The sequence below is a fragment of the Notothenia rossii genome (genome assembly GCF_949606895.1).
Source record: "Notothenia rossii genome assembly, chromosome: 4".
In the NCBI taxonomy this organism is placed as follows: Eukaryota; Metazoa; Chordata; class Actinopteri; order Perciformes; family Nototheniidae; genus Notothenia; species Notothenia rossii.
The window spans coordinates 35381347-35406551 of NC_136902.1; the positions used below are offsets into that span (position 1 = coordinate 35381347).

The 25205-nt window shown below is 42.0% G+C and overlaps 1 protein-coding gene across 5 annotated transcripts; it reads left to right on the forward strand.

Moving 5' to 3' along the window:
• The first annotated feature begins 593 nt into the window (after positions 1 to 593).
• Positions 594 to 23902, forward strand: LOC307037613 (serine/threonine-protein kinase SBK1). 5 transcript variants are annotated; one of them, XM_079678666.1, is made up of 4 exons: positions 594 to 691; positions 18331 to 18512; positions 19286 to 19488; positions 22192 to 23902. In XM_079678666.1, the coding sequence occupies exons 2-4, from the start codon at positions 18350 to 18352 to the stop codon at positions 22813 to 22815; spliced, it is 990 nt and encodes a 329-aa protein (XP_079534792.1). In that variant the 5' UTR covers positions 594 to 691; positions 18331 to 18349; the 3' UTR covers positions 22816 to 23902. The 5 variants fall into 5 exon arrangements, with proteins under 5 accessions (XP_079534792.1, XP_079534794.1, XP_079534795.1 ...); XM_079678668.1 differs by lacking the exon at positions 594 to 691 and adding an exon at positions 11184 to 11246; XM_079678669.1 differs by lacking the exon at positions 594 to 691 and adding an exon at positions 11438 to 11493.
• The last annotated feature ends 1303 nt before the right edge of the window (positions 23903 to 25205 follow it).

Below are 25205 nucleotides of genomic sequence, written 5' to 3' on the forward strand. Positions count from 1 at the left end.
GTGTTGGACTTCCGTGTAGCTCAAATGGTTAATATCGTCTGTTAGCTGAGTTTTTCCCGTTAAGTGGGTATGCATCATTAATTAATAGGTTGTTAAATGTTAAGAAGCCTTGAGACGCTGTTTCCAGCGGCGACTGGTCATCCATCCAAAAAACCTATTAAGACTTCAACAGCTGTTAGAAGGTGTGTGACCGGTGTGCTAATTCCACGCAAAACTGTAAACAGCTGCATTAACATAAAGTAGTGAGATCACAGAGGACCTTCTCCATCTGTTGGACCTTGGTGCACATGTGCATATTAGTGGGGACCGACCCTTGAATCTGTCAAGTATAACTTACAGTAAACATGCAGTGTAGCTGATTGATACTCTCTCTGTGTGTGTGTGTGTGTGTGTGTGTGTGTGTGTGTGTGTGTGTGTGTGTGTGTGTGTGTGTGTGTGTGTGTGTGTGTGTGTGTGTGTGTGTGTGTGTGTGTGTGTGTGTGTGTGTGTGTGTGTGTGTGTGTGTGTTTGTGTGTGTGTGCCTGCCCTTTGCAGAGGCAGTTTGTAATCAGCTGTCAGTGGGTCTGTCCTCATCGCAGCAGATGAGAGGAGAGCTCAGACTGGTCAGGAAAACTCTCAGGTCCACTCTGCACGCTGATTACTGCAGCAGACTTTTACATCACATCGCTTAGCTGGATTTGTATCATTGTAGGTATGGTGGTGTGAGTCTGTTTGATTAATTTGTGTGTTTGGTTTTCCTGATTTTAAAATTCTGTGACTATTGGAAACAAATTGATAAAAGGTAAGTCTTGGAACTGATCCCTTATGTATAAATATGAAGTGATAACCATGTATAATTACGGCTGCAACAGTTCAAATAACAGGATAACAAAATGTTTTATTGCAATGTTTGATTAATTATGTTCAAATGACCAATTGCCAAGCAACTACTAAAAAACATCGCTCTATAACATCTGTGTATATCTTTCGTAAACTTCGTTATCATTTAAGAATATCATTATTGAAGGTTGTATTTCAGATTTACAAATCCATTGCCGGTGTGCTACAAGACCAGTGTTAAATTGAAGAACTCAAACTAAAGATAAAACTAATTATTACAGAAAATTTAAAATGGATATTTTACAACTATAGTGCAACATTTTTGGCAGTGGCAATTCCCCAGATGTAAGGGAAGGCGATGTATAGTTACTGACTCTATTAAACTACAAAACTTTACTCAGAGGAACAAATAAAAAAAATGCCTTCACAATTGATGATTATTAATTATGATAAAGATTCCCTGTAGTAAAATACATTTCTAGTTAATTCCTCAATTTTGTAGTAGGAACAAATGCCTAATTTGTGTAAAATAAATGTGTGTTATAGGGGTTTTGAGAAATACAAAAAAAGAAAGCTTTTGGGTTAAGGTTATAGTAATTCAGGGGAAATCCCTAGTACGAGTAGCACAAACATTTGTCTGATGCAGGTGATCTAGTAGAGAGGTGTTTGTTGATGTAGACTTGAACTAGGTTTTGGGATCATTTAATTCGGGAAACGGTTCTGTCTGAAACTATCTGCGGAAATTAGGTGTGCATTAAGATAAGGAAGTGTCAGAATGTCCTGGGTGTGTAGTTCTCAACGTCTCAAGAAAAGGCATCCTCACACTCTCATTGGCTGAGAGGGAAATGCACCAAGCTGCTTTCAACTCTTCATTAGGAGCCAACAGGTGATCTGAATAACTTCCAATCAACAAAGGTTCAAAGGGACTTTCAGCTAAAATGTTTGATGCCCCTTTGCCTCAAGAATATGGGACTGTTACAGTAAAAAGTAGTGATGGCGAGATGAAGCCTTATGAAGCTTTGAAGCTTTCCAGCCAATTGGTTCGCAAAAGGGTTCATCTCATGAGGCTTCATCATGGGCTTAATTTGAACACAACCCCCCCTGTTGGTCAAAATGTGTAAAACAGGCAGATTGGACATCTCAACAGCTCTATCTCATACCGAGTTCCCAATGAGTAAAGCCTTAGAATAACTCTAAACAACGAACATAAAATCATAATTTCATGTTAACAATATTGTGATTGAAAAGCCTAAGAAGGCTGGTAAACATTGCAAAGAGGGATTTGTATTCCTTAATAATATTCGTAAAGTTAACCATGTTGTAGCCTGAGAAAGGCAAAACCATATCAAAGACTACATTTATTTAGTGGGAATGCTGTTCCAACATCAACACGTTCAGCTCGGTCGGGAATCGATTGCTATTACTTTTCTCATTCATAACTTTCATAAGTCCCGAGATATATCCCTCCCATAATTCATTACATTTTGAACCAGCTCTAACCCTAGCCCTAACCCCTCACAACCTATTCAGGGAGCTAAGCAACCTCTTGGGTAAACTGAAGGCCAATTTCGAGGGGGCTAGGGGGGACTGTGACGCGCTGCGGCCGTGCCGGCTGATCTCCGCTTACAGGAGGAATAAGAATCTCCAGGACCTTCTGGTCCGCACAAACCTCAACAAAAGCACCAAAACTAGGGAGGCGCCTCGAGTTTCTGAGGTTGATTTTGTTCGCCTCCCCTACGTTTTTAATCCCTTCTCTCGAGAGGGGAGTAATGTTCGGCAGGTCTTGACACCTAACACATAAAACGCTATTTATGCAATTAGGCAATTAGGCAAGGCCTGTGATGCCCCTGTAGGTTCATCAGTGGAGACGGTGTGTCTGTGCTGCACTTGCTGCATTGATTGCAGTAATTCAGGACACCTGGGTCTGGTTTCCTGCAGTTCTTTAAAGCCTCTCTGCTCCTCTCTGTTACCTCTCTGTTTTCTCCTGCAGGCTCCCGGCTCTGATGAGTATATCCAGTGTTTATTTTGACGTGTTGGTGCAAATAAACACCTTTTTTTTTACCCGTTAATGTGTTGTGTCTCCCTTTTGTTGTGGCCTCCTGAGCCAGGTCGCAACAACTGGGGGCTCGTCCAACGGGTTATTTCGAGAAAGTTTGTGTAGGGATCAGAGTACATGGCGTCAGTTGAGCAGCTGATTAGTTGATGTGGTCCAGCTGTGTGCTGGCTTGACGCTGCTATTTGGGGGACACATCATGTTTTTTGGGTTTCAGGAAGCTTTAGTGTTTGACATGTCGTCAGGTTTTGTGTGCCAATCAGAAGGTAAGACGTTGTTGCTTGTTACGCTTTTGTAAAGAGTTTTCCCCGCTAGGCTTAAGTGGCGTTTCCCCTTGGGTTGCGTCTGTTTTGTTTTTTTCATAGTTTTGTGGCGATGTGGTTAGTGTCAGCTGTTTTCGGACAGCTGTCTCGGGGGCACATCCGCGTGATTTCTTGGTGTTACCTGCGTGCAGGTCGCTCCATAACTCCGCCGGGTTCCAGTGCGTAATTACCCGCCGCAAGCCACATGAAGACTAGGTGAGATTAGTAAGATTTTGGTTAGGCAGTTAGGGGGGAAATTCTCTGTTGGGTTTTGTCTTTTGCCCATGCGTGTTGACAGTTTATTACTTCGCTTTCTGATTGGGTATAGGCAATATATTATGGCTTCTTTTTCGGCGTTTGTGGATGCGCCCTCAGTGTCTTTCCTAGATGATTGCCAGAAGGCGCAGTTGGTCGAGATAGCAGAGGATTATGGAATTGCTGTTGTAGGGAGCAAACTGAAACATGAGATTAAAGCTGTCATCGTGTCATCTTTGTTTGAGCGGGGAGTGTTGCAGAAGAGTGAGTCTGGTGCGGCAGGGGTCGTGCCGGTAGTGGTTCAGACAGCTGGTTTGACGTTCGAGCAGCAAAAGGAGCTTTTGACCATGCAGTTTAATCAGGAGAGGTTGGAGTTGGGGTTGGAGCAGGAGAAGTTGAGGATGGAGGTGGAAAAGATGAAATGTGAGGTGGAATATGCTAGATTACGGCTGATTGGAGAGGGCAAGCTTGCTCCGGTGGAGGATGGGTCTGATAGGTCGGCATCAGGTAATGGCGATATTATCTCTTACTTGCGGTTAGTACCAAAGTTTAATGAGCGTGACCCTGACATTTATTTAACTTTATTTGAACGCATAGCCGAGGCAAGAACCTGGTCAGATTCGGACAAAGTGCTGTTACTGCAGTGTGTACTTACTGGGCGAGCACAGGAGGCCTATTCAGCTGTTTGTGGCGAAAATGCTTTGGACTATGCTAGAGTAAAATCAGCAGTGTTAAAGTCATACGAACTGGTTCCTGAGGCGCATCGTCAAAAGTTTAGAAGTTGGGTCAAGGGGGATAAGCAGACACATGTGGAGTTTGTCCATGATTTGACTTCTCATTTTCAGCGGTGGTGCGCGGCAGCAAAGGTTGCCAGTTTTGACGGTCTGTGTAAACTCATTGTATTGGAACAATTTAAAGAGGTTATCCCTCAGCGTGTGGCCACTTATGTAAATGAGCAGAAACCTTCCACCGTGCTCAGAGCTGCTGAACTAGCGGACGATTTTGTTTTGACACACAAGGGCAGTTTTACTGAGAGGTGTTCTAGGGGTGATTCGAAATGTGGAGAGGATGATGGCTGTGCCCGCGGTGGTGCAACATTTTCACCAGGCCCCTCCCGTAGAGTTGCAGGTACGGGGCGACCCGAGAGGGCCAAAGGGGACCTATGTCATTATTGCAGAGGAGGGGGTCATTGGAAGGAACATTGTCCGTTGCTGGAATCTAAGGGGAAGCCTCGTTTTTCATCACATGCTCCAGCCATGTGTTCTGCCGTGTTGAATAAGAAACCGTTAGGTGTAGGCTCGGGCATGGTGCCTGATAAGAAGCTGGCTTGTGCCGACCCGGATGTAGATTCTGGTTTTGAGCCGTTTATCAGGGAAGCTGTTGTATCAGTTGTCGGTAGTGACAAATATGTTCCGATTAAGGTGTTGCGTGACACAGCGGCTAGATATTCATTTATTGTTGAGTCAGTGTTGCCTTTTTCGTCAGAAACGGGGGATTTTCTGCTGTTGAGGGGCATGGAGATGGGCTTGATCCCTGTGCCACGGCATACAATAGTGCTGGATTGTGAGCTGGTGCGGGGAGTTGTGTCTATTGGCGTGCGTCCCGCGTTGCCACTTGATGGGATACATATGATTTTGGGCAACGATCTTGCTGGTAGTGCTGTGTGGGCTGGTGTGCCACCGCCTGTGGTGGTTTCCAGGCCGGTGGCATTTGGGGAGCCAGATGAGAGCGGTTTGCAGTTTCCAAATGTGTTTCCAGTTTGTGCTGTGACACGTGCACAGAGACGTGAAATGTCTGCTGACCCACCTGTTATGGAGTGTAGCAAAAGCCATGTTGTACATGTGGTCTCACTGCCCGATCTCCCTTCGTCGGAGTCAATGGAGGACTGGGTGAGGAGTCAGAAGAACGATTCATCCCTTTCTGCTCTGTGGACTGAGTTGTTGCCGGCAGAGAAGGTCAGAGACATAGCCCAGGGTTACTTTGTTCAGGGGGACTTGCTGGTGCGTAAGTGGGTGCCCTGTGTGGGGGAGGCAATCTTTCAGGTGGTGGTGGCGAGTAGCTTTCGTGATGTGGTATTGCAAACTCCGCATGACAGTGGTGGACATTTGGGGATGAAAAAAAACCTATGACCGTGTCCTACGCAATTTTTTTCTGGCCTCGATTAAAGCACGATGTTGCATGTTATTTTAAAGCATGCCACATATGCCAGTTCACTGGTAAACCAAGTCAGGTGGTGAAGCCTGCTTCCCTCAGTCCCATTCCAGCCCTTGGTCAACCTTTTGAGCATTTGATCATAGATTGTGTGGGGCCATTGCCTCCATCTAAGTCTGGTTGTGCGTACATGCATACTATAATGTGCCAGACTACAAGGTATCCTGCAGCGTTTCCCTTGCGCTCCATTTCAGTGAAGCCAGTAGTTAGGGCTCTAACCCAGTTCATCTCCACATTTGGGATTCCACGTGTGATTCAAAGCGACCAGGGTACCAAATTTACTTCCCATATGTTCAAACAGATCCTACAGCAGCTAGGGGTCAGGCATAACCGTGCGTCGGCCTACCATGCCCAAAGCCAGGGGGCGCTAGAGCGGTTTCATCAAACATTGAAGTCCATGCTGCGTGCTTATTGTATAGAGATGGGGAAGGACTGGGAGGAGGGACTTCCATGGCTCATGTTGGTGTCCAGTGAAGTCGTTCAGGAAAGTACAGGGTTTAGCCCTAATGATTTGGTCTTTGGGCATACGGTGCATTGAGGGTAAACCACCTAAGAATTTAGTGGACTATGTATAGGCCTTTCGTCATTGCCTGTATGTAGCGGTGGAAATGGCAAGGAACAATTTAGCTGGTGTTCAGGCTAATATGAAGAGGCTATATGACCGAAAAGCAGAGTATCGTGAATTCAGCCCAGGGGATAAGGTGTTGGCTATAATGCCACTGCCGGTATCACCATTCAAAGCTAAGTTTGCCATGCCGTACACTGTTGAAAGTAAAGTGTCAGATCAAAACTACTTGATTGCTACTACAGATCGGAGGAAGTTGTCTCAACTGTGTCATGTCTACCTCCTTAAACCATACTATGCTCGTGATACCGTTGGGGATAGCTTCATGGCTAAAAGGTTGAGTGTCGGCCCCGTAATGATTGATTCGGTGCTTTCAGGTCCAGGGTTGTCTGAGGAGTGTGATGTTAAGGCGCCAGATGAACCTATTATGTCTGGTAGGCTGAGGAATTCAGTCGTTAGGCCAGTTGGACCTCTTGTTGAGTCACTTACCGGCAGCACAGAGAGATGGGTTGGTGGCTTTAATCGGGAAGTTTGTGGTCCTGTTTGGCGATACGCCATCGCGTACAACTCTCGTGGAGCATGATATCGACGTGGGGGACAGTCCTCCAATCAAGCAGCGATTTTATCGTTGCCCTGCAGATAAGCGTAGGGTGCTGAGGTCCAGTACATGTTGGACAATCAGATTGCAGTACAGTCGTTCTCCAGTTGGGCGTCGCCTAGTTTGCTTATTGGCAAATCAGATGGGTCTCCGCGGTTTTGTAACGACTATCGTAAGGTTAATAAGGTGACAAAAATAGATTCTTATCCGTTACCACGGATGGAGGATTGTATTGACTTAATGGGCTCTGCTAGATTCGTCAGTAAATTCGACTTGTTAAAGGGGTACTGGCAAGTTCCTTTGACAGCACGGGCGCAAAAGATTTCAGCGTTTGTTACACCTTTCGGTCTGTATGAGTGATGAGTTTTGGGCTTTGTAATGCACCAGCGACATTTCAGCGCCTCATGAAAATGGTGGTAGCAGGTCATGAGGGGGTTGCTGTTTATCTTGACGACGTAGTGGTGTTTAGTGACACATGGGATGACCACATCCAACGCATTGGTGCTCTGTTCTGTCGCCTAGCTGAAGCGCATCTCACTGTTAACCTGGCCAAGTGTGAGTTTGCTAGGGCGACAGTGGCCGGGTGGTCGGCCAGGGACAAGTTTGACCGGTGGACGCAAAGGTACGGGCCGTTTTGCAGTTTCCTGTGCCCACTACTAAGAAGGAACTCATGCGGTTCCTAGGTCTGGTCGGGTATTATCGCGCCTTTTGTAAGAACTTCTCCACAGTGGTTGCTCGCCTGACTGATTTGCTGAAGGGTATAGTCAAGTTCATTTGGTCTGACCAGTGTCAGGTGGCGTTTGAAAATGTGAGGACCCTGTTGTGCTGTGCTCCAGTTCTCGCTGCGTCGCGCCTCGATGAACCGTTCAAACTGGAGGTTGATGTTAGTCATGTTGGGGCGGGTGCTGTTTTGCTGCAAGAGGTGGAGGGGATTGATAGGGCAGTCTGCTACTTCTCAAAGAAGTTTAATTCGTACCAACTCAATTAATCAACTATCGAAAAGGAGGCATTGGCCTTAATATGGGCCCTCCAGCAGTTTGAGGTCTATTTGGGTTTTGGGAGTAGCCCAGTTGTAGTTTATACCGACCATAATCCCCTTACCTTTCTCTGTTCACTTAACTGTCCGAACCGGCGGTTGATGAGGTGGGCCCTGTTCCTGCAGTCCTATAGTATGGACATTCGGCACATTAAGGGCAAGGACAACGTTGCGGCGGATGCTGTCTCTCGTGCCCCGGTGGGGTAGGAAGTCTCTCTGGCTCTGGATATTTGGTGTTGGTGTTTCAGGGATCCCTTTGGGGCCTCCGTCTTAAGGGGGGGGGGGGGGTGTGTCTGTGCTGCACTTGCTGCATTGATTGCAGTAATTCAGGACACCTGGGTCTGGTGTCCTGCAGTTCTTTAAAGCCTCTCTGCTCCTCTCTGTTCCCTCTCTGTTTTCTCCTGCAGGCTCCCGGCTCTGATGAGTATATCCAGTGTTTATTTCGACGTGTTGGTGCAAATAAACACCTTTTTTTACCCGTTAATATGTTGTGTCTCCCTTTTTGTTGTGGCCTTCTTAGCCAGGTCGCAACACAGACTATATGTGGGAGAAACGCGCAATGAGATCAGCCTCGGAATAAAACAACACCGATACAGAATCAGAGACAGGGACGGCACGAGCGTTTTATACAACCATTTTAAACTCCATGGCCTCCAGAACGTGCAGTCTATGGGCCTGGAGAGCAGCAGTGGCTGGAGCACGGGTCAGAGGCGAGCGGCGGAGCGGAGGTGGATCCATCGCCTGGGCACCATTGACCCGGGCGGATTAAACGAAAAGTACAACTGATGGGTCCGCCTCCCACCACTCAAACATGTTGTAATAACCTCAACAACCTGTATGATCTCCTCCCCCCAGTTTCTCTCCCCTGCAGATCGGTGATTTGAATCTTCTTCTCTACGGGTGTGTCAATCTGTTTGAATCCACCTTCCACGTCTTTTATTAAAGCACTTATATTTATTTATAGAGATTTTTAGATCCTCCTCATCTGGACTTTTTTTACTGTTCCGCTTTTCGATGCCTAAGGAAATGTTTCTCGCCGCTCTCTGTAGCCTACTGTATGACTGCGGCGGGGTGGGAAATGTAGCGTTGTACCTACACTTCCTACAGCGTAACCTGAGACCAGCGTTGCGTTTGGATAGTTTAAAAATCAGCTCCTAAGTTCCAACCCTATCTCCTATTCCTTGACCTCTGAGTGAAACGTCACGGGGTTAAGGGATAGTGGATAGGAGAATTCAAAAGGATTTAGGAGAAGAGACTGCGGTGCTTTAGAGAATCCGACTGCACTTTCACTATCCGACGTGTTTATGATGCGCCAGCTGCTGTGGGGAAACTATGGAAACTACAGTTTTCTATACAGCGGATTACAACATGGATGTTTAATAAGAACGAGGGACTACTGTAAACTCATCTAGAGAATCTGCACCGTGCTCTGATGCTGTTGTGTTATGCTTTATGAACGGGGACAACAGAGAAACATATTCTTCATGACCAAAATTGGAATTGAAATAAAAAATGAAAGTGATACTTATGCTCGTCACCCTCTCCCTCCGGTCCACATTAATACAAATGATCAATACATTGCATTGTATGAACTATGAAAAGATCTTAAAATCAATACAAATGTATTATAAACGTTAGTCCTTAACATCTATCACTGTGTATACCACCATTCAAACATCTTTTAAAAGTTGAACAAACCCCACACAGCTCAGTGAAATGTTGACTTTATTTGATAATTTCAGTAAAAACTAACATTCATATTTCTCTTTTTGATTATAATACTGATGAACGTTCAAAACAAAAGGACTTTGGCAACTTACCACATACGTTTTAAATGCTTAATAAGCACTGTAACTTTCATGATATAATTTCTCCGTCATAATCGTTTGTGTCCGTGAACGGCCGACTGTTGTGTGACTTCAAATGCTGCGGCTGCAAGGCATTGTGGGGCAGCATTTTCTCCTCCTTTCGGTTAGGGAGGTCCAATGGTTCCTAAGCTAAAGGAGGTTATAAAGGAAGTTTGAAACCTCCTTTCCTATCATTCTAGAGAATTCGAACATCACTTATCATGGCTGCCACTGAGGGACTTCCGGGTCATTTCACTCCGTTAGGAAGGTTCCTAAGCTAAATGGACTATTCGACTGCAGTCCAGGGCCGGCCCGTCGCACTGGCTTTATAGATGTTCGCCTAGGGCGCCAGATCTGTGGAGGCGCTGCGCTGACAGCTCTGGGAGGGAAAAAAAATGTTTTGACCGTTGATGCTCATCCTAAGTTTTGGCCTTGATGTAACAACATTCATAATTAAGTAAATGTAACACCCTTTTCATCCCGGTTACACTTTTCATTTGTCCTGTACGATGGGCGCTGTAAGTGATGAAAATGGGGGATGTTGGCTTATCTGGCAGCTCACAGCCAAAGTGTGAGGGAGAAAGGGAGGGGGCACCGGTACCAGCGCTATTGTTATTAGCATCTGGTGCTAGCTGCTCTAACGGAAGAAGAAGATGTTTCTACAATGATGTGGAGGGAGAGTCCTCTCCAGTCAGACGGAGAGGCTGATAAGTACAGCTCAGTGAGGTAAAGGACTGAGTGTTTAGATAGTTCACTTTAGTCTAAGTTATCTCAGTGGGTCTCAAACGTTTTGATCACAATTTATGTAAACACATATTTCCAAGGCACTCCTTTATAATTATTGGGATAAACAGGTTTGAAATCATTCAAATGTATACTATAGGACAGTAAACCAGACATATCGTTTTAAACTGGAGATAAAAAAATATGAATAAATAAAATAGTAAAATAAGATATGAATGAACAACAAAAATTAAATAAGTTACAAATATTTGTTGTTGGCTATGGTAGGTTATTGGTTATGTTCAAATACTTATTTAATTATTAAAATGTAAACCAATCTTTTTCATATGGGTGTTTAGAGTTGTACCCCCTAGATCTAGTCTCTAGTAATTATGCTTAAAGTGCACCAGATTGAAGCATTTTACTTTAAAATGTTCAAACATATCTTCCCTGTATGCCTGAGAAGGCAAATATGCTTGTTTTTCTCAACAAGAACTATTTTTAAATGGGGGGGGTTTCTTTAAAAGTTGGACTGTTGCACTGTTGTAACTTCAGTGGTTCTCAGGTTACAGTTACATAGCAGTGAATATAAACAGACTGATGAATGTGAATATTACTGTAAACCAACCTGTGTAAAAGTTTCTCGAATACATGTAATTTTTGGGTGGAAGAAGCATGTATCATTTTTTTACCCTGCCCCTCAAAGAATCGGAATTGAGAACCGTTAAGAACCGGAATCGAAAAGTAGAATCGGAATCAGAATCTTGGAAATTCAAACGATACACAACCCCGATTGGGCAACCAGGGAGAGACAGCAGGAGGAGCCTGGATCAGAAGGTTGGGTTCACTTTTTCCAACAGGCCTTAACATGACTTACAGGTTGTAATCATGGTTTGTTTAAAAGTAAAATTATAAACATTTAAAAAATGTAAAAAAAGCCAGTTTAATAAACGGCCTTTTGTTCAAGAGGTACCAATGATGTTTTGCTTGTTTTTTGCTTAACGGCTAATACAGCACTCCTGACGGTATTTATATCCTCTTTTGTATAATTTATTTTATACTTTCCTTGGGTTACTCCTTAATGGTATTATATTCCTACCTGAATTGTTTCAGTTTTGGTTTTAATTGTGCAATAGTAGTAGTATAGTCAGTGATATTCTATTTTTCTTGATTTCCTATATTTTGTGTGGGTTCGCATTAAATAGATTTAGGTTTGCTGCACCCTCTTTTCCAAAATGTGGTCTGTTTTCCTGATTGTTTGGTTTTATTACTTTTTTTAGTCCCTTATCCCTATTATTTTCTTCACCTAGGGGATTGCTCTGGAAAGGGTTCTTTTTGGTGGTGTGTCTGGGTACACATTGGTGTTTGTTTTTTCACAAGTTACCAGGTGTTGAGTATCTGGGGTTATTTCTCTCTGATTGCACCCAGGTGTGTGTTCCAAGATGGCAGTACATTGATTTGTTTATGTCTCTGTTAGTGTGTGTCTCATTCTCGTTCTTCTTGTACATACATTTTATAATTTTTATTTAGCTTTTTAGACCCGTTTTTAAATTGGTCTTCTGCGCTTTTAAAAACGTTTTAAAAGCTTAAGTGTTTGGGCTTTTTTGTGCCGGTGCCTCGCTGTGACTCAATTGTTTGCTCTCTGCCTGAGCTGTCGCTCTTTCGGACTCTGGATTCCTTTCTGTCCTGCCGTGCTGTCAGGGGCTGATTGACCTGAGCTGCTGATCGACCTGAGCTGCGGATCCTGAATTGGGTGTGTTAAGGCACAATGTTGCCTAAAGCTACCCTTGTGTTCGCTTTTTTCCTGGGATTAATTGTCAGCCCGCATGTCGGCAAAACTGACGGATTGCCTCCCAGCAATATCTCTGTTCACTTCGGACATTCGGATGGTGGAACCTCTGGAGCGCTGACTCCATTGGATAGTTTTTACCAAAAGCTGACATTTCATGGCACAAAATGCGCTCTCCTATATGCCCTTTCTACTCTGGACTCTCTAATACCGAAGGATCGGAGCAGCCCCGCCCCCCTGAGGAGCGACTCGTCCAGAGCCCATGTGAAAAATTCCTCTTCCAGACTGTTAATATTGTTACTGCTTTTACTCTCTGGTAACGTTAACATTAACCCTGGTCCTGAGTGTTTCTCTGCTACCCTGCATCATTTGCCAACTCCGAATGAGTTTAGCTGTAGGCAAGGATTGGGTTTTCTGCATGTTAATGCTAAAAGCATAGTGCCCAAATTAGATGTTTTCAAGACCTGGTTTTTAGTTGCTAAGCCTGATATTGTTGTAGTTTCTGAAACCTGGTTAAAACCGTCTGTCTCTGACACTGTTATTCACATTGATGGATATAATGTATTCAGAGCAGATCGTAAGGGCAGAGCTGGTGGTTTTGCAATTTACACTGCTGAGAAACTACAGTGCTCAGTCTTTCACTCAATTTCAATTCCAAGGCAATTTGAGTTGCTAGCAGTCCAAATAACTATAGTAAATGCTCCTCTCACTGTTATTGGCTGTTATAGGCCTCCATCGGCCATCATGGATGCAACTACTAGCCTTACTGAATTGTTGTCTACGTTTTCTTCTGAAATCATATTATTGGGTGATTTAAATTATAAATCTTCACAGTTTAAGCAGGTTGTTGATTCTTTGAACTTAACTCAGCTTATTGATAGTCCCACTAGAATAAACCCTGCCAAACTCAATAACGATACCCTTATAGATGTCATTCTAACAAATGCAGCTCATAAGTATGTGTCTGTTGGTGTTTTTCCTAATGATATCAGCGACCATTGTACTATTGCTTGCGTTAGGAGCACTAAGTTGCCCAAAGCCAAGGGCCTTATTGTGCTCAGGCGCTGCTTCAAACACTTCTCTGAGCAGGCTTTCCTACACGATCTGGCGGAGGTTAAATGGCACTTCATAGCGTTAATTGCATTTGTCGATGTTGCCGTCCAATTTCTTATTGATCACTTTTTATCAATTATTAATAGACATGCCCCCCTTAGAAAATTCAGAGTTAAGAATAGGAACAGTCCATGATTTACTAGAGAATTATCTGATCTAATTCATGATCGAAATAAGCAATGGTCCTTAGCTAGAAAGTCTAACACTAGTGATGACTGGCTTCTTTTTCGTGTGCTCAGAAATAAATGTTCAGCCCTGATTGAAAAAGCTAAAGCTGATTACTATCTGAGCTTAACCACTGATTGTTTTAATGACCATTCTAAGTTCTGGAAAACAATTAAATCACTTCAGAACAAGAAGGTTTCTAGTTTCCCAAAAAAGATGGTATGTCTAATGCTTTCAATGCTCACTTCAAAAAGGCTGGTCACATTTTTGATGAGCAAAGTCATTTAGAGAAATGGTCGTACCCACAGCCCTAGTCAAGAGATGAACTCCCCTGTTTTTTATTTAGCTTATTTCTCGGTCTCTGATGTCTTACAGGGTTTGCAATCAATTGATCCTAAAAAGTCTGCCGGGCCTGACGGCCTCGACCCGTTCTTTTTAAAAATTGCAGCTCAGATTATAGCACAACCAGTAACTGATATTTTTAATCTCTCCCTGTCCACTCACACACTGCCAGCTGTGTGGAAGCAAGCTCTGGTATTGCCCCTCTTGAAAGCTGCTGATCCCACGGATTTAAATAACTATCTCAAATCTTTCTGTGTTATCAAAGATTCTTGAGTCCCTAGTTTCTACTCAGCTAAAACTTTTTTTATATTCACACAACATCCTTAACCCTATGCAATCTGGATTACGATCAAAGCACAGTACCCTGACTGCCAGTCTGAAAGTCTTAGAAGATAATAAGGCTGCTTTGGATAACACATTTTGTTTGTGTTGCATTGTTTATTGACCGAGCCAAAGCATTTGACACTGTAGATCACCACATGAGGTCTAATGTTATGTTGATGTTTCGTTTCGGTCATAATGCCATTGGCTGGTTTCAGAGTTATCTAACCGACCGTACTCAATGCGTCAGGTTGGGTGGCACTGTCTCTGACTCTGTCACCTTGGAGAAGGGAGTTCCACAGGGCTCTATTTTGGGGCCTTTGCTCTTTTATTATATGTAAACAATATTTGTAATCAGATGCAATTTTCTACCTATCATATACTCATGTTCTTCTTCTCTGGATATGGCCGTTTCCAATATAAAATCTGATGTTATCACGCTGCAGCATGCACTTCTTGATTCCAAACTGCTTTTGAACAGTAAGAAAACCAAAGCAATGCTTTTTGCTCCCAAGTCAGCGTCCTCTTGCCACTCCATTTACACCCTTGATGGCGTCTGTTGAGTTTGTCGATACCTACAAATATATTGGCTTTTGGTTGGACAGTAATCTGAACTTCAAACACCACATTGAAGTTCTAACTAAGAAATTGAAATTCACTCTTGGCTTCCTTTACAGACTTAAATGTTGTTTTTCAACTTCATCCCGTAAAAGGTTGGTCTCTGGCTTATTCCTGTCCCAGCTGGACTACGGTGAGACCATCTATAGATTTGCCTGTCCCAATGTTTTGGCCAAACTTGACCCACTCTACCATGCTGCACTGCGTTATATATCAAATGCACCCTACAGGACTCATCATTGCAAACTGTATAGCCTAACTGGATGGTCCTCACTTATGCGTAGGATGCAGCATTGGTTTTTATTCATGTATAAAGTAGTGGTGTAACGGTACACGTACCGAAATTATTCGGTACGGGCCCTTCGGTTCGGTACACGTGTGTACCAAAGTGTACCGAACGAATATAACGTTAAACGTAAAAAATTGAGAACGTGAACAACTTTTTGGAAGTAATCTCAGGTGTTGCGTCGCAGCATTCAGAGTAATTTGCTCACATTGGGTTCAACGCGTCATAGAGCGAGCAAGTCATTTCATTGGACGAGAGGCATGCTATGAGAGCTGGTCACAGGGATGCGTTCAAATTTAGTCAGTAATTTGAGGAACTGTCGAAATGGCGAACGCAGATAAAGTTGAGCTCGAAAATCCTCCAGCATCATTAAAGTCTCCGGTTTGGGAACATTTTGGTTTCGCAGTTACGTACAAGGATGACGGACAAAGACAGGTGGACCGAACCAAAGCTGTTTGTCGGCATTGTTCAACTAAAATTGGTTACGCGGCTGGCAATACATCAAACTTGTACACTCATTTGAAAAGGCATCACCCGAACGTGAATATCACCGGTACCAAAAGAAAAAAGACTGAAGTGCAAACAAAACTCCCACTAGAATTTAAGCCTCCACCACTCGCAAAAAGTTCAGACAGAGCCAAAGCTACTACAAACTCCAAATATCCTTATGTTGCCGTGTTAGCAAAGCGCTACCTGGCTGTATCTGCTAACTCTGTCCCTAGCGAGAGGGTGTTCTCCACAGCAGGAGACAATGTCAGTGCCAGCAGATCTGCCCTTTCGGCAAGCAATGTGGACAAGTTAATTTTTCTTTAAAAAAAATGAAAATACAATGACATGTCAAACTGGCCGCTTAGGTATTAGTAAAATACAGTTAAAATACAGATTATTTCAGTTCATCGAAATGCTGCACCTTAATGTTTATTTTTGTGAATATTCACAGTTTAATAATAATTAAAACCCTAAAACTAATAGTTTGTTTTGTGAGTACTAGTACAGTAAAATTCAAATACAGATTATTTCAGTTCATCGAAATGCTGCACCTTAATGTTTATTTTATTATATTTTGTATTTATTTTGAGTGAATATTCACAGTTTAATAGTAATTAAAAAACCCAAACTAATAGTTTATGTTTTGTGAGTACTAGTACAGTAAAGTTCAAATACAGATTATTTCAGTTCATCGAAATGCTGCACCTTAATGTTTATTTTATTATATTTTGTATTTATTTGAGTTTAATAATAATTTAAAAAAAACAACAAATATTTTATGTTTTGTGATAATTTGTTCTGCTGTCCCGAAAACGTACGGAACCGAGACCTAAAAACCGAGGTACGTACCGAACCGAAATGTTTGTGAACCGTTACACCCCTAGTATAAAGCAATTTTAGGTAAGCTTCCACTCTACATATGTGCCAGATTTGCTCCAGTTTGTGACTCTTTCAACCTCAGATCCAGTGCCTTGATACGGTTCCAGGTACCTGCTGTGCGGACTGAGGCTGGGAAAAGGAGTCTTTTTTTATTATGGTCCTTGGTCTTGGAATGACCTTCAATCACGCCTCAAACTGACGGGACTTGTCTCAATAGCATGTTTTAAATTTAATTTGTCTGAAGTCCTTACCACTAGCTGCTCTTGCAGTAATAAGTAGTGCACCTTTCTTACTGTCCTAATGTGCACAATGAAGTGACTGCTTTTTTGTCTTTTGTTTTCTTAGTTATGTTCTCTGTATTTTATATGTTTGTGTTATGTGTAACGTTGCTGCCTTCTAGGCCAGTTCAGCATTGCAAATGAGATTCTATCATAAATAAAAAATAAAAATGTTTATGTTTTAGGTAGACCTTTCTCCCTCATGGTGACACTTTTATATTGGGTTTATGCTTTCATTTATTTATACTTGAGGGTCTGAGCTCTCTTAATTCTGTTACCGGGCCCAGGTACAGGAGGGGTAATATGGTTATTATTATATATCCATGTGTAATATGAGCGTTGTGGTTCAACCAATCTAAAGCACTTTCTGAAGCAGTCACGTGGTATCGACAGGCAGCGAGGCTTCGTTTGTCATCGATGACGTCACTGACCCAAAACGATACAAGCCTCGATACAAGCTTCACAAAAAGCTTCTGGGATTACTCGACACACGCTCCGAAGCCTCTGCGCAATATGTAACATCACTAGTAAAAAGGCTAGAAGTAAGTCTTTGCGATCAATGTAAGACCTGGATTGAGTTTAGGAGACTTTTGATGGACCCCTAATGTAAATGTGTTCCCTAATTTTCAACCCAAATTGGTTTCGGAATCATTTAAAGCTCAGAAAAGAAGTGTCAAAAGGTTAAATTGCAGAGCTCCTGGCTGAAAATATCTGCTGAAATGAGATGTACATTATATGGCAGAAGGGTCAGAATGTCCTAGGTGTGCAATTCTCTTCCGCTCTTAACCTTTTTAACCCTGCACTGTAACTTTTATCCATGTATTTGTTTCTTTTATTATCTTTTCTTTTTAATGACTGATTTTAAATGCCATTTTCTTAATGTCTTTCATTTTTTGTAAAGCACTTTGAATTGCCTTGTGTTGAAAGGTGCTATATAAATAAACTTGCCTTGACTTGCCTTGCCTTTTAGAAAGAGCAGGGTCATATTTGATTGGCCGAGAGGGAAAATGCACCAACAGGTGATCTGAATAACCTCCAATCAACTCAGGGGGAGAGGGACAAGCAGCTGAAATTATTTGGGAAAAGGGAAATAAAAAAGAACAACCCATAAACAAGGGACAAAGTAAATAAAGTAAATGTAGCCAATATAATGTTTTATCACCAACTCGGTACATAACATAACAGGAAAGTAGAATACATGCTAGAAAATTATTGTAGCCACATACATTATTAATTGAAAACCATTACATTTTTGACTTTTTAGGGATGGACTAAACTCAAATGTAGTTTCAAAACACCACTTTTGCGAAAACTTCTCATTATTTCCTTTGACTAATATTTTTAACATTAAAAAAACAAATACACCTTAAAAAGCAAGAAGAGCAAAAATAATTAACTTGGTTTAAACGCTTGTTCTTGTTTACAACTAAATAAATCCCCACTGTATGTCTTTAGATTTAGATTGGAAAAACACATACTAGCTATACTATATTATACTGTAATACAAATATGGATTGAATGGTATTTATTTTAATTCATTATTTCCTGGACAATAGTTACTGTTGGAAAGTGACATAGTGAACTTTTCTATTTGCTATAGAACATTTCTGATTTGTAATAGCTGGTTTCTGTAACCCTAAGATTTGAGTAGTTTCTCCTGATGATTGAGCTGGGCCTGGCTGACGGCAGCCTGATTGACGAGCTGATGGAACTGACGGCACAGAGCCTGAGCCAGAGGGAGATCCAGGAACACTTCAACATCGTCAAGGAGATCGGCCGGGGGAAATATGGCAAAGTGTTGCTGGTCACACATCGCTTCAGGGGTTAGACTGCACTCTAATTTACAATCTCTTTCAGTGGAGAGTAACCTTGTAGCAATTTCTTTCAACACCAATTACAGTAATATAATCCTGTCGAGAAAATGTTCAGTTTCTTTCCCCCGTACATATGCATTGATTTGAATCTGTTGCATCTAAAAAATAGGTGATGACTAGGAATTATTTTAGGGTTAGGGGTAGTTATTTGTTTAATTTCAATTTTAGGGTTAGGGTTATCAGCTCAGGGTTAGGAGGTTAGGGCTAGCACTTTCATTAAGTTAACTAGGGGACTTGATTCCAACAGCGACCTTTACAACCTACACAAATGAATAACTTGGTAAATGTTCCAGTAAATGCAAATAAGTTGTCATTTATAGAGCAAAAAGGTTGGACTGGAGAGACTTTAAGGAACTTTACAGAGAAATTAGAGTGAATAAAAAAAGAGGTGGGAAAATCATTTGAATATAACATAAGGTGGGTGATGGCAGTCCTCCGACTAGGTGACCTGAGAGGACATAAGTCGAGCCAAAGTGTCGGTTTAGACAAGGACAGAGCAGAATGCAAAGCACGAGCTGGCATTAGGCTGGTTGGCTTAAGGCCTGGAAGCTTTCAATTAAATATAACATTGGAAGGGGGGTTAGGAAGTGATCTCGGTGCAGCTTAAGGTTTTAGAAAATCCATACAGAAACTACTAAATATCAGCACTGCGTCCCTAACTCTAACCCTAAGACAAAGAAAATAAGCATGAACAATGATAATAATTGCCAAATTACTTGCAGGGACCCCCATGGCCTTGAAAGTGATGCCCAAAGCCTCGACTAATCTGCAGGGCTTTCTGCGAGAGTACTGCATCTCCTTACACCTGTCCTGCCACCCCTGCATCGTGGGCCTCTTCGGCATTGCCTTCCATTCTAATGAGTACTACTGCTTTGCCCAAGAACTTGTCATTGGGAGGGACCTGTTTGCTGTCATCCAGCCAAAGGTGAGTCAAACATTGGCAAGACACTAAGAGGAAAGCCATGCTAGCGGCTTTGTGAGGTTGCATTTAGGTACAGTGGGTTTAGAGATGAATGCTAATGTCAACATATTAACATGCTCACACTGTCTAAACTGACACGTTTTGGACAGATATAATGTGAACCATGTTCACCACTTTGTTTTAGTCTGTTTTAAGCTCACCGGTATTGACATGGTAATATTTGGCTAATGGGAAGGATTCATTTTTTACCTTTTTTCCAGTATTTGATCATGTATTACAGTAACTGTAATAATAAATAGTAGTTGGCTACTTTGTGATTGCAAATAAATTGTCGAGCGCTGTTCTCTGAACCAATAGTAAGTCGTTTGTTTAAAGGTCACATGTCATGGCCATTTCCACTGATCATAATTCCATTGTTGAGGTATACTAAAATAGAAAAATACTGCGCAATTTTCCAAACTCACATTGGTTTCGCATACATCATCTCTGTAAAGTATGTGTATTCAGCAGTATTCACTTTCTCCACTAAACGGCTCGCTGCAGCTCCACCCCCGTGATTTCCTTGTTTAGCGATACACAACCAAACTCAACCTGAACACACACAAAGTCACAGCCGAAATAAAAACAATAAGTGTGGCTTGATATTGAGATAAGAAAAAGGTTTATAGGTTGATAAACGCTGTGAGAATGGGTCTGCATAGAGAATTTTGCGCGATCCCAACTGTCTGTTATCAGCCTGCAGCACGGAGCAGAAATCAGCAGGGCTGCATGCACTGAGTGTGTGTGTGTGGATTGGTCAATTTGGACCAATCAGCGGGGGCTTAACGTAACGGCTCCACGGACGTAACGTAACGGCTCCACGGATTGGCCCATTTAGTTCCGGGTACGTGCTTTCGTAAGCACGTACCCGGAAGAATCAAATGGATGATGACGTCATGATGACGTTTCACCAACGAGGCGTTTTGGGGAGGTATTTTCTGTTTTAGAGTTTTACTCGCTATAGGGTGTACTTTGAGGGTTTTGACTCTGCACACCGTTTACATGCAGAAAAACCTTCATAACACACAAGGGGACGGGTAATAACCGGAAAAGCATGACATGTGACCTTTAAAACAAATGCTCTGAGCCAATCTAATCAAATATTGTAGTTGAGTAATAGTACTGTTACTTTAACACTAGAACCGCCAGAGGTCGCTGTATACCTAAAACTGCCAACGGGTCAAATGTACCCGCTATTGATTTTCAAGTTACAATGTTCTTTTATTTATCATACAAGAACAGTGAGTTTTGACCTATCTATCTATCTATCTATCTATCTCTATCTATAAGGAACCGCAGTAGACAAAAGGCATTGCTATATCAACACGTCATGTTTACGCTGCATTTTCTATGAGGTAAATACCCGCTGGCGGATATAGGTATAAATGGCATTATCTTTGACGATTTTTTCAATGATACTTCATATTGACAATTTTTCACAACAGAGGGTGCTACACAACACACTTTCAGGAAAAGTCACGGACTGGGAGACATGAATATCGTATTGGAAAAAAAGTTACATACAATCAAAACACAGCTGCGGGTAAAATTGACCCGTTGGCGGTTCTAGTGTTAAAGGGTGTTTACTAAAGTAATAGTAAAGGTACTTGTATAATAAAAGGTACTTGAAGGTCCTTATTAGTAAAATGTTGATCAGTTAAAATGTACTGGGTAAACTTTACTGAGTTTGTATACACTAGTAAATCCAAAAACAGCAACATTAGCCCTGTAGTCCAAACCAACAATAAATATAATTGTTATGGACAGAACTTTGCCTTGCCATCATATTATATGATATCTGTCAAAAACAACATGTCAGTGTAAGCATGTTAATATGTGTAGCCTCACAAGAAAAGAGACAACACTCAAACAATTGAATACAACTACTCAACAATCAATTCAAACTCTGTGGACACCGTGGTGGGCGCAACAAGCGTTGTCATGCTTCAGTAACCTTCCACATATTATTAAATCAACAGCAGAATAAATCCTGGAAAAGGCAGACAACTTTAAGCTGTTCGAACAATTCAAACTCCACAGCAGTGGCTTGGCCCAGTGGCATTGGCAGAAATCACTATGTTGGACGGCACAGAGAAAGTCAGGGCAACCTAGCCTATCCAATACCAATCATACCATCAGTTTTGAAACAGTTATTCATACAAGCCTTACTATCTATCAGAGGTAATGTTACAGGCACCAACAAGACAGCATTAACAGCATCATTAATCAAGGGTGTGGATAGTAGCACCAACCTGCAAAGTTAAAAGGAGCATAGACCCAGAGTAAACCACCAATACTCACACAATGCCAAACTAAATGTATAAAACCATTATTTGCTTCTCATGCAGCCATGCAGACTCAAACTTGATGTAGGAAAGTCTGAACAGGGCTGCCCCTTCCCCACGCAAAGTTATGATACCCCTGGTTATGAGGGGGTGATGAGGCCCTCTGTGTCCCAAGCCGAGGGGGGGGGTGCGCTTAATTGCGCAAGATGGGGCCCTACGCAGTATCCGTGATCTGCGTGTAAGGAGGGGCGGGCCTGACATTTTGGACATTTGCCATCTTTCCTTCTTTATGTAGTACTTTGTGGTTAGTGTGCAATCTGTATTCTGAAACCTTCAAACATTACACAAAGAGCTCTATCCCTCCTTTGTCTGGTTGTTCTAGGTGGGTATTCCAGAATCTTCAGTAAAACGTTGTGCCGTCCAGATCGCCAGTGCCTTGGAGTTCATCCACAGCCATGGTCTGGTCCACCGGGATGTCAAGCCAGAAAACATCCTCCTGTTGGACAATCACTGCTGCCAGGTCAAACTAGCAGACTTTGGCCTGGCCCAGAAGAGAGGTACTATGATACGATTTATCACAGGGACACTACCCTACATGGCCCCAGAGCTTTGTACCGTTGCCTTAATGGAGGGCCAGAAAGAAGTGACCACCCCTCCGCTTAGTGTGGAGCCAAGCCTGGACACCTGGGCCTTCGGGGTGGTTATTTTCTGCATCCTCACAGGCTACTTTCCCTGGGAGCGCTGCATGGACTCGGATGATTTCTACCAGGAGTTTGCAGACTGGTGCACAATGGAGGAGACACCAACCACTGAGAAGGACGTTCCCCCTTTGTGGCAAAGGTTCACCCCAGAAGCTATGGAGATGTTTAGTAAGCTCCTTGCTCCTGATTTAGCAAAGAGGTGTACAGTGGGGGAAGTCAAAGCTTACGTGGAAAAGGACTGGCTTAAAAAAGTGAACGTGATTGAGTCGCAGCAGACAGTAGAAAATGGCGAAATCAGGGAATAGTTCTGGGCATGGCGAGGTGAAGGTAGAGACTAATATGTATATAAAATAAAGCTTCTATAGGCATAGGCAGCATGTCGAATATGCAAAAAAAGGTGCCTGGTATAAGGTATGTGATGAAACGTATATGGTGTTTACATCATGTAGAGGGGTACCATATATCTCTAGAGCTTGGGTTATATATTCAATTTAAAAGACAGGAGTAGTCAGAAAACATAAAGTCTACAGATGCTGGTGTTATTGTGGAGAAAGAAATATTCAGATGCTAAGGTCATTCAATAATGTGTACTTACATAATATATTATAACCAGAAGGCTTAACTACTTTATATTTGAAAAGTCAAAACAGGTATCATACACTATACTCATGGTTTTTATTATTATTATAATTGATATCAAAATGTAGGTTAGTATGTAGTTGGACAAGACAAGGCTGATTGAAACAACTGAGTTTGATCCTGCATTTTTATATTGGTGTTTTTTTTGTAAAGATACCAGGTCGATCAAGCCATGCTCCTCGGGTATTTTAATAAAAACGCACAATATTTTATAAATCATAAGTCTTGAATGGGAAATCTGTACAACAGAATAGTCAGGTAAATATTTAATAACATCTGGCATTACTGATTCCTTTAGTTTTCAGCATATTGGGAAGTAGCCTGAGGAACAAGGGTTAGGGTTCCCAGCCCCATAAAATAATATCTGTATTTACATGGAGTGGCAAATCCTACAATTGCCTTAACGTTTGAAAAAGCTTCTTTGATAAAAAAAATAAATGCATGAAGGGGATTTTAAAGAAAATAAAACAAGATAAAGCTTGCAGGCACTAGGTTTTATGTAGCGAAATATCAAGAACTAAGAATGAAGAAGTGTTCCATTTTTTGATTGACTATCCAGAGATTGTACATACTGTATGTTAAGATAACAAAAAATGAAATGCATCTTTGTTCATGAACTATGTGACTTCGTATTTTTGTAGTTCTCCAGTATAAAGTTATTCTCAAGTCTGTCTGTTCAACAGCATTTCAGCTTCAGCTCCAGCTACGTATATTCCGAATATTTTGTATTTTGTAAATAAAACTTGGATTTGGTGGGAGATATAATACATATTACAATTTGTTTATTCATAAAACTGAAGAAGCATTAAACAATGTGCACGTGAAGTCACAAAATGGACTGCATGGCCATGACAGAAGAGGGAGATGCACACAACCAGGCTAATTAGGAGAAAAACAATAATTTAAAGGTAGAGTTATTAATAACTCCATAATTGTTGTTGTGCATGAGTTGAAATGTCAGAAACACAAAGGCCCAAATAAATGCAGCAACTGAGCTCTAAGGGACTTTATAAACATGCACCAGCCACAGGTGTCGTTAACGAGCCCAGGTGTTGCTAATGGGCCAGGTGTTGCCCCTTTACTAATGACCCGAAACAGAACCAAGCCTCTCCTTTCCTTGCTTCCTCTCATCACGTTTAAGTCCTGTCAGGTGAAAACAGGAGGCGAGGAAAAGACACACGGAGATAGGAGTTGAGGCAACAGGCATTTCATATAAAGCAACAGTAATTTCAAACTACATATATGAAATATGAGGTGTTGCTCAACTGCATCAGCTGTCTACTGTTTGTATTTTATAATTTCTGTCAGATGAGAATAATAGTGCCATTAATAATTTGATTTACAATAGTAAAGTAGAGTAACAAGAATGTACAGAATTTTTTTTGAACAGACACGTATACCTTTATTTAGCATATTTTGTGAAGCGCTGCAAATGTTTGTATCAAAGAAGTCCATCCATCCACTTCTGTTTCTCCAATCTTGCTCTTTATATCTATTATATTCAAAGTTAGATCATGACGGATCCATGTCTCAGTTTTTATTCTGCCTTTAACCTTCTTCACTTTCCCTCTTCAGCAAGTTTACATTTAATAATCTCTTGGCGTTCTGCTATAGTTGGCTGTGGCACTGATGGATGTCCTGGATGTGTCGGACTCGGGGTAGAGCCAAACTTGGCACGGGTCCTGAACCTGCTTGGTCCCCCTCGTGCTTTACAGAATATTTAAGGCATTACGCTGACCAGGTGATCTTTCAGTCGACCCCTGTGCACATCCAGGCCTGCCATACAACACTAATACAGCCAAGTAGACCTGTCCCCAAAGGCCCTCTGTGCTGGTGCCCACACGCAAACAGTAACACAATCAGTTTGTGTCTTACAACATAACATAGGAACATCATTAGGTGTTTTAACATGAATGAGAAATGATGCTTTCCTGCTGACTTTACCAGTACTCTTCAAGTTAGACTTAACAGATAAGCAAAGTATTATTTCCAGGAAACTACATTTACACGAGAATCGAGTCTTATCATCTCATAATTTCCTTTGCCTGCCAAATAA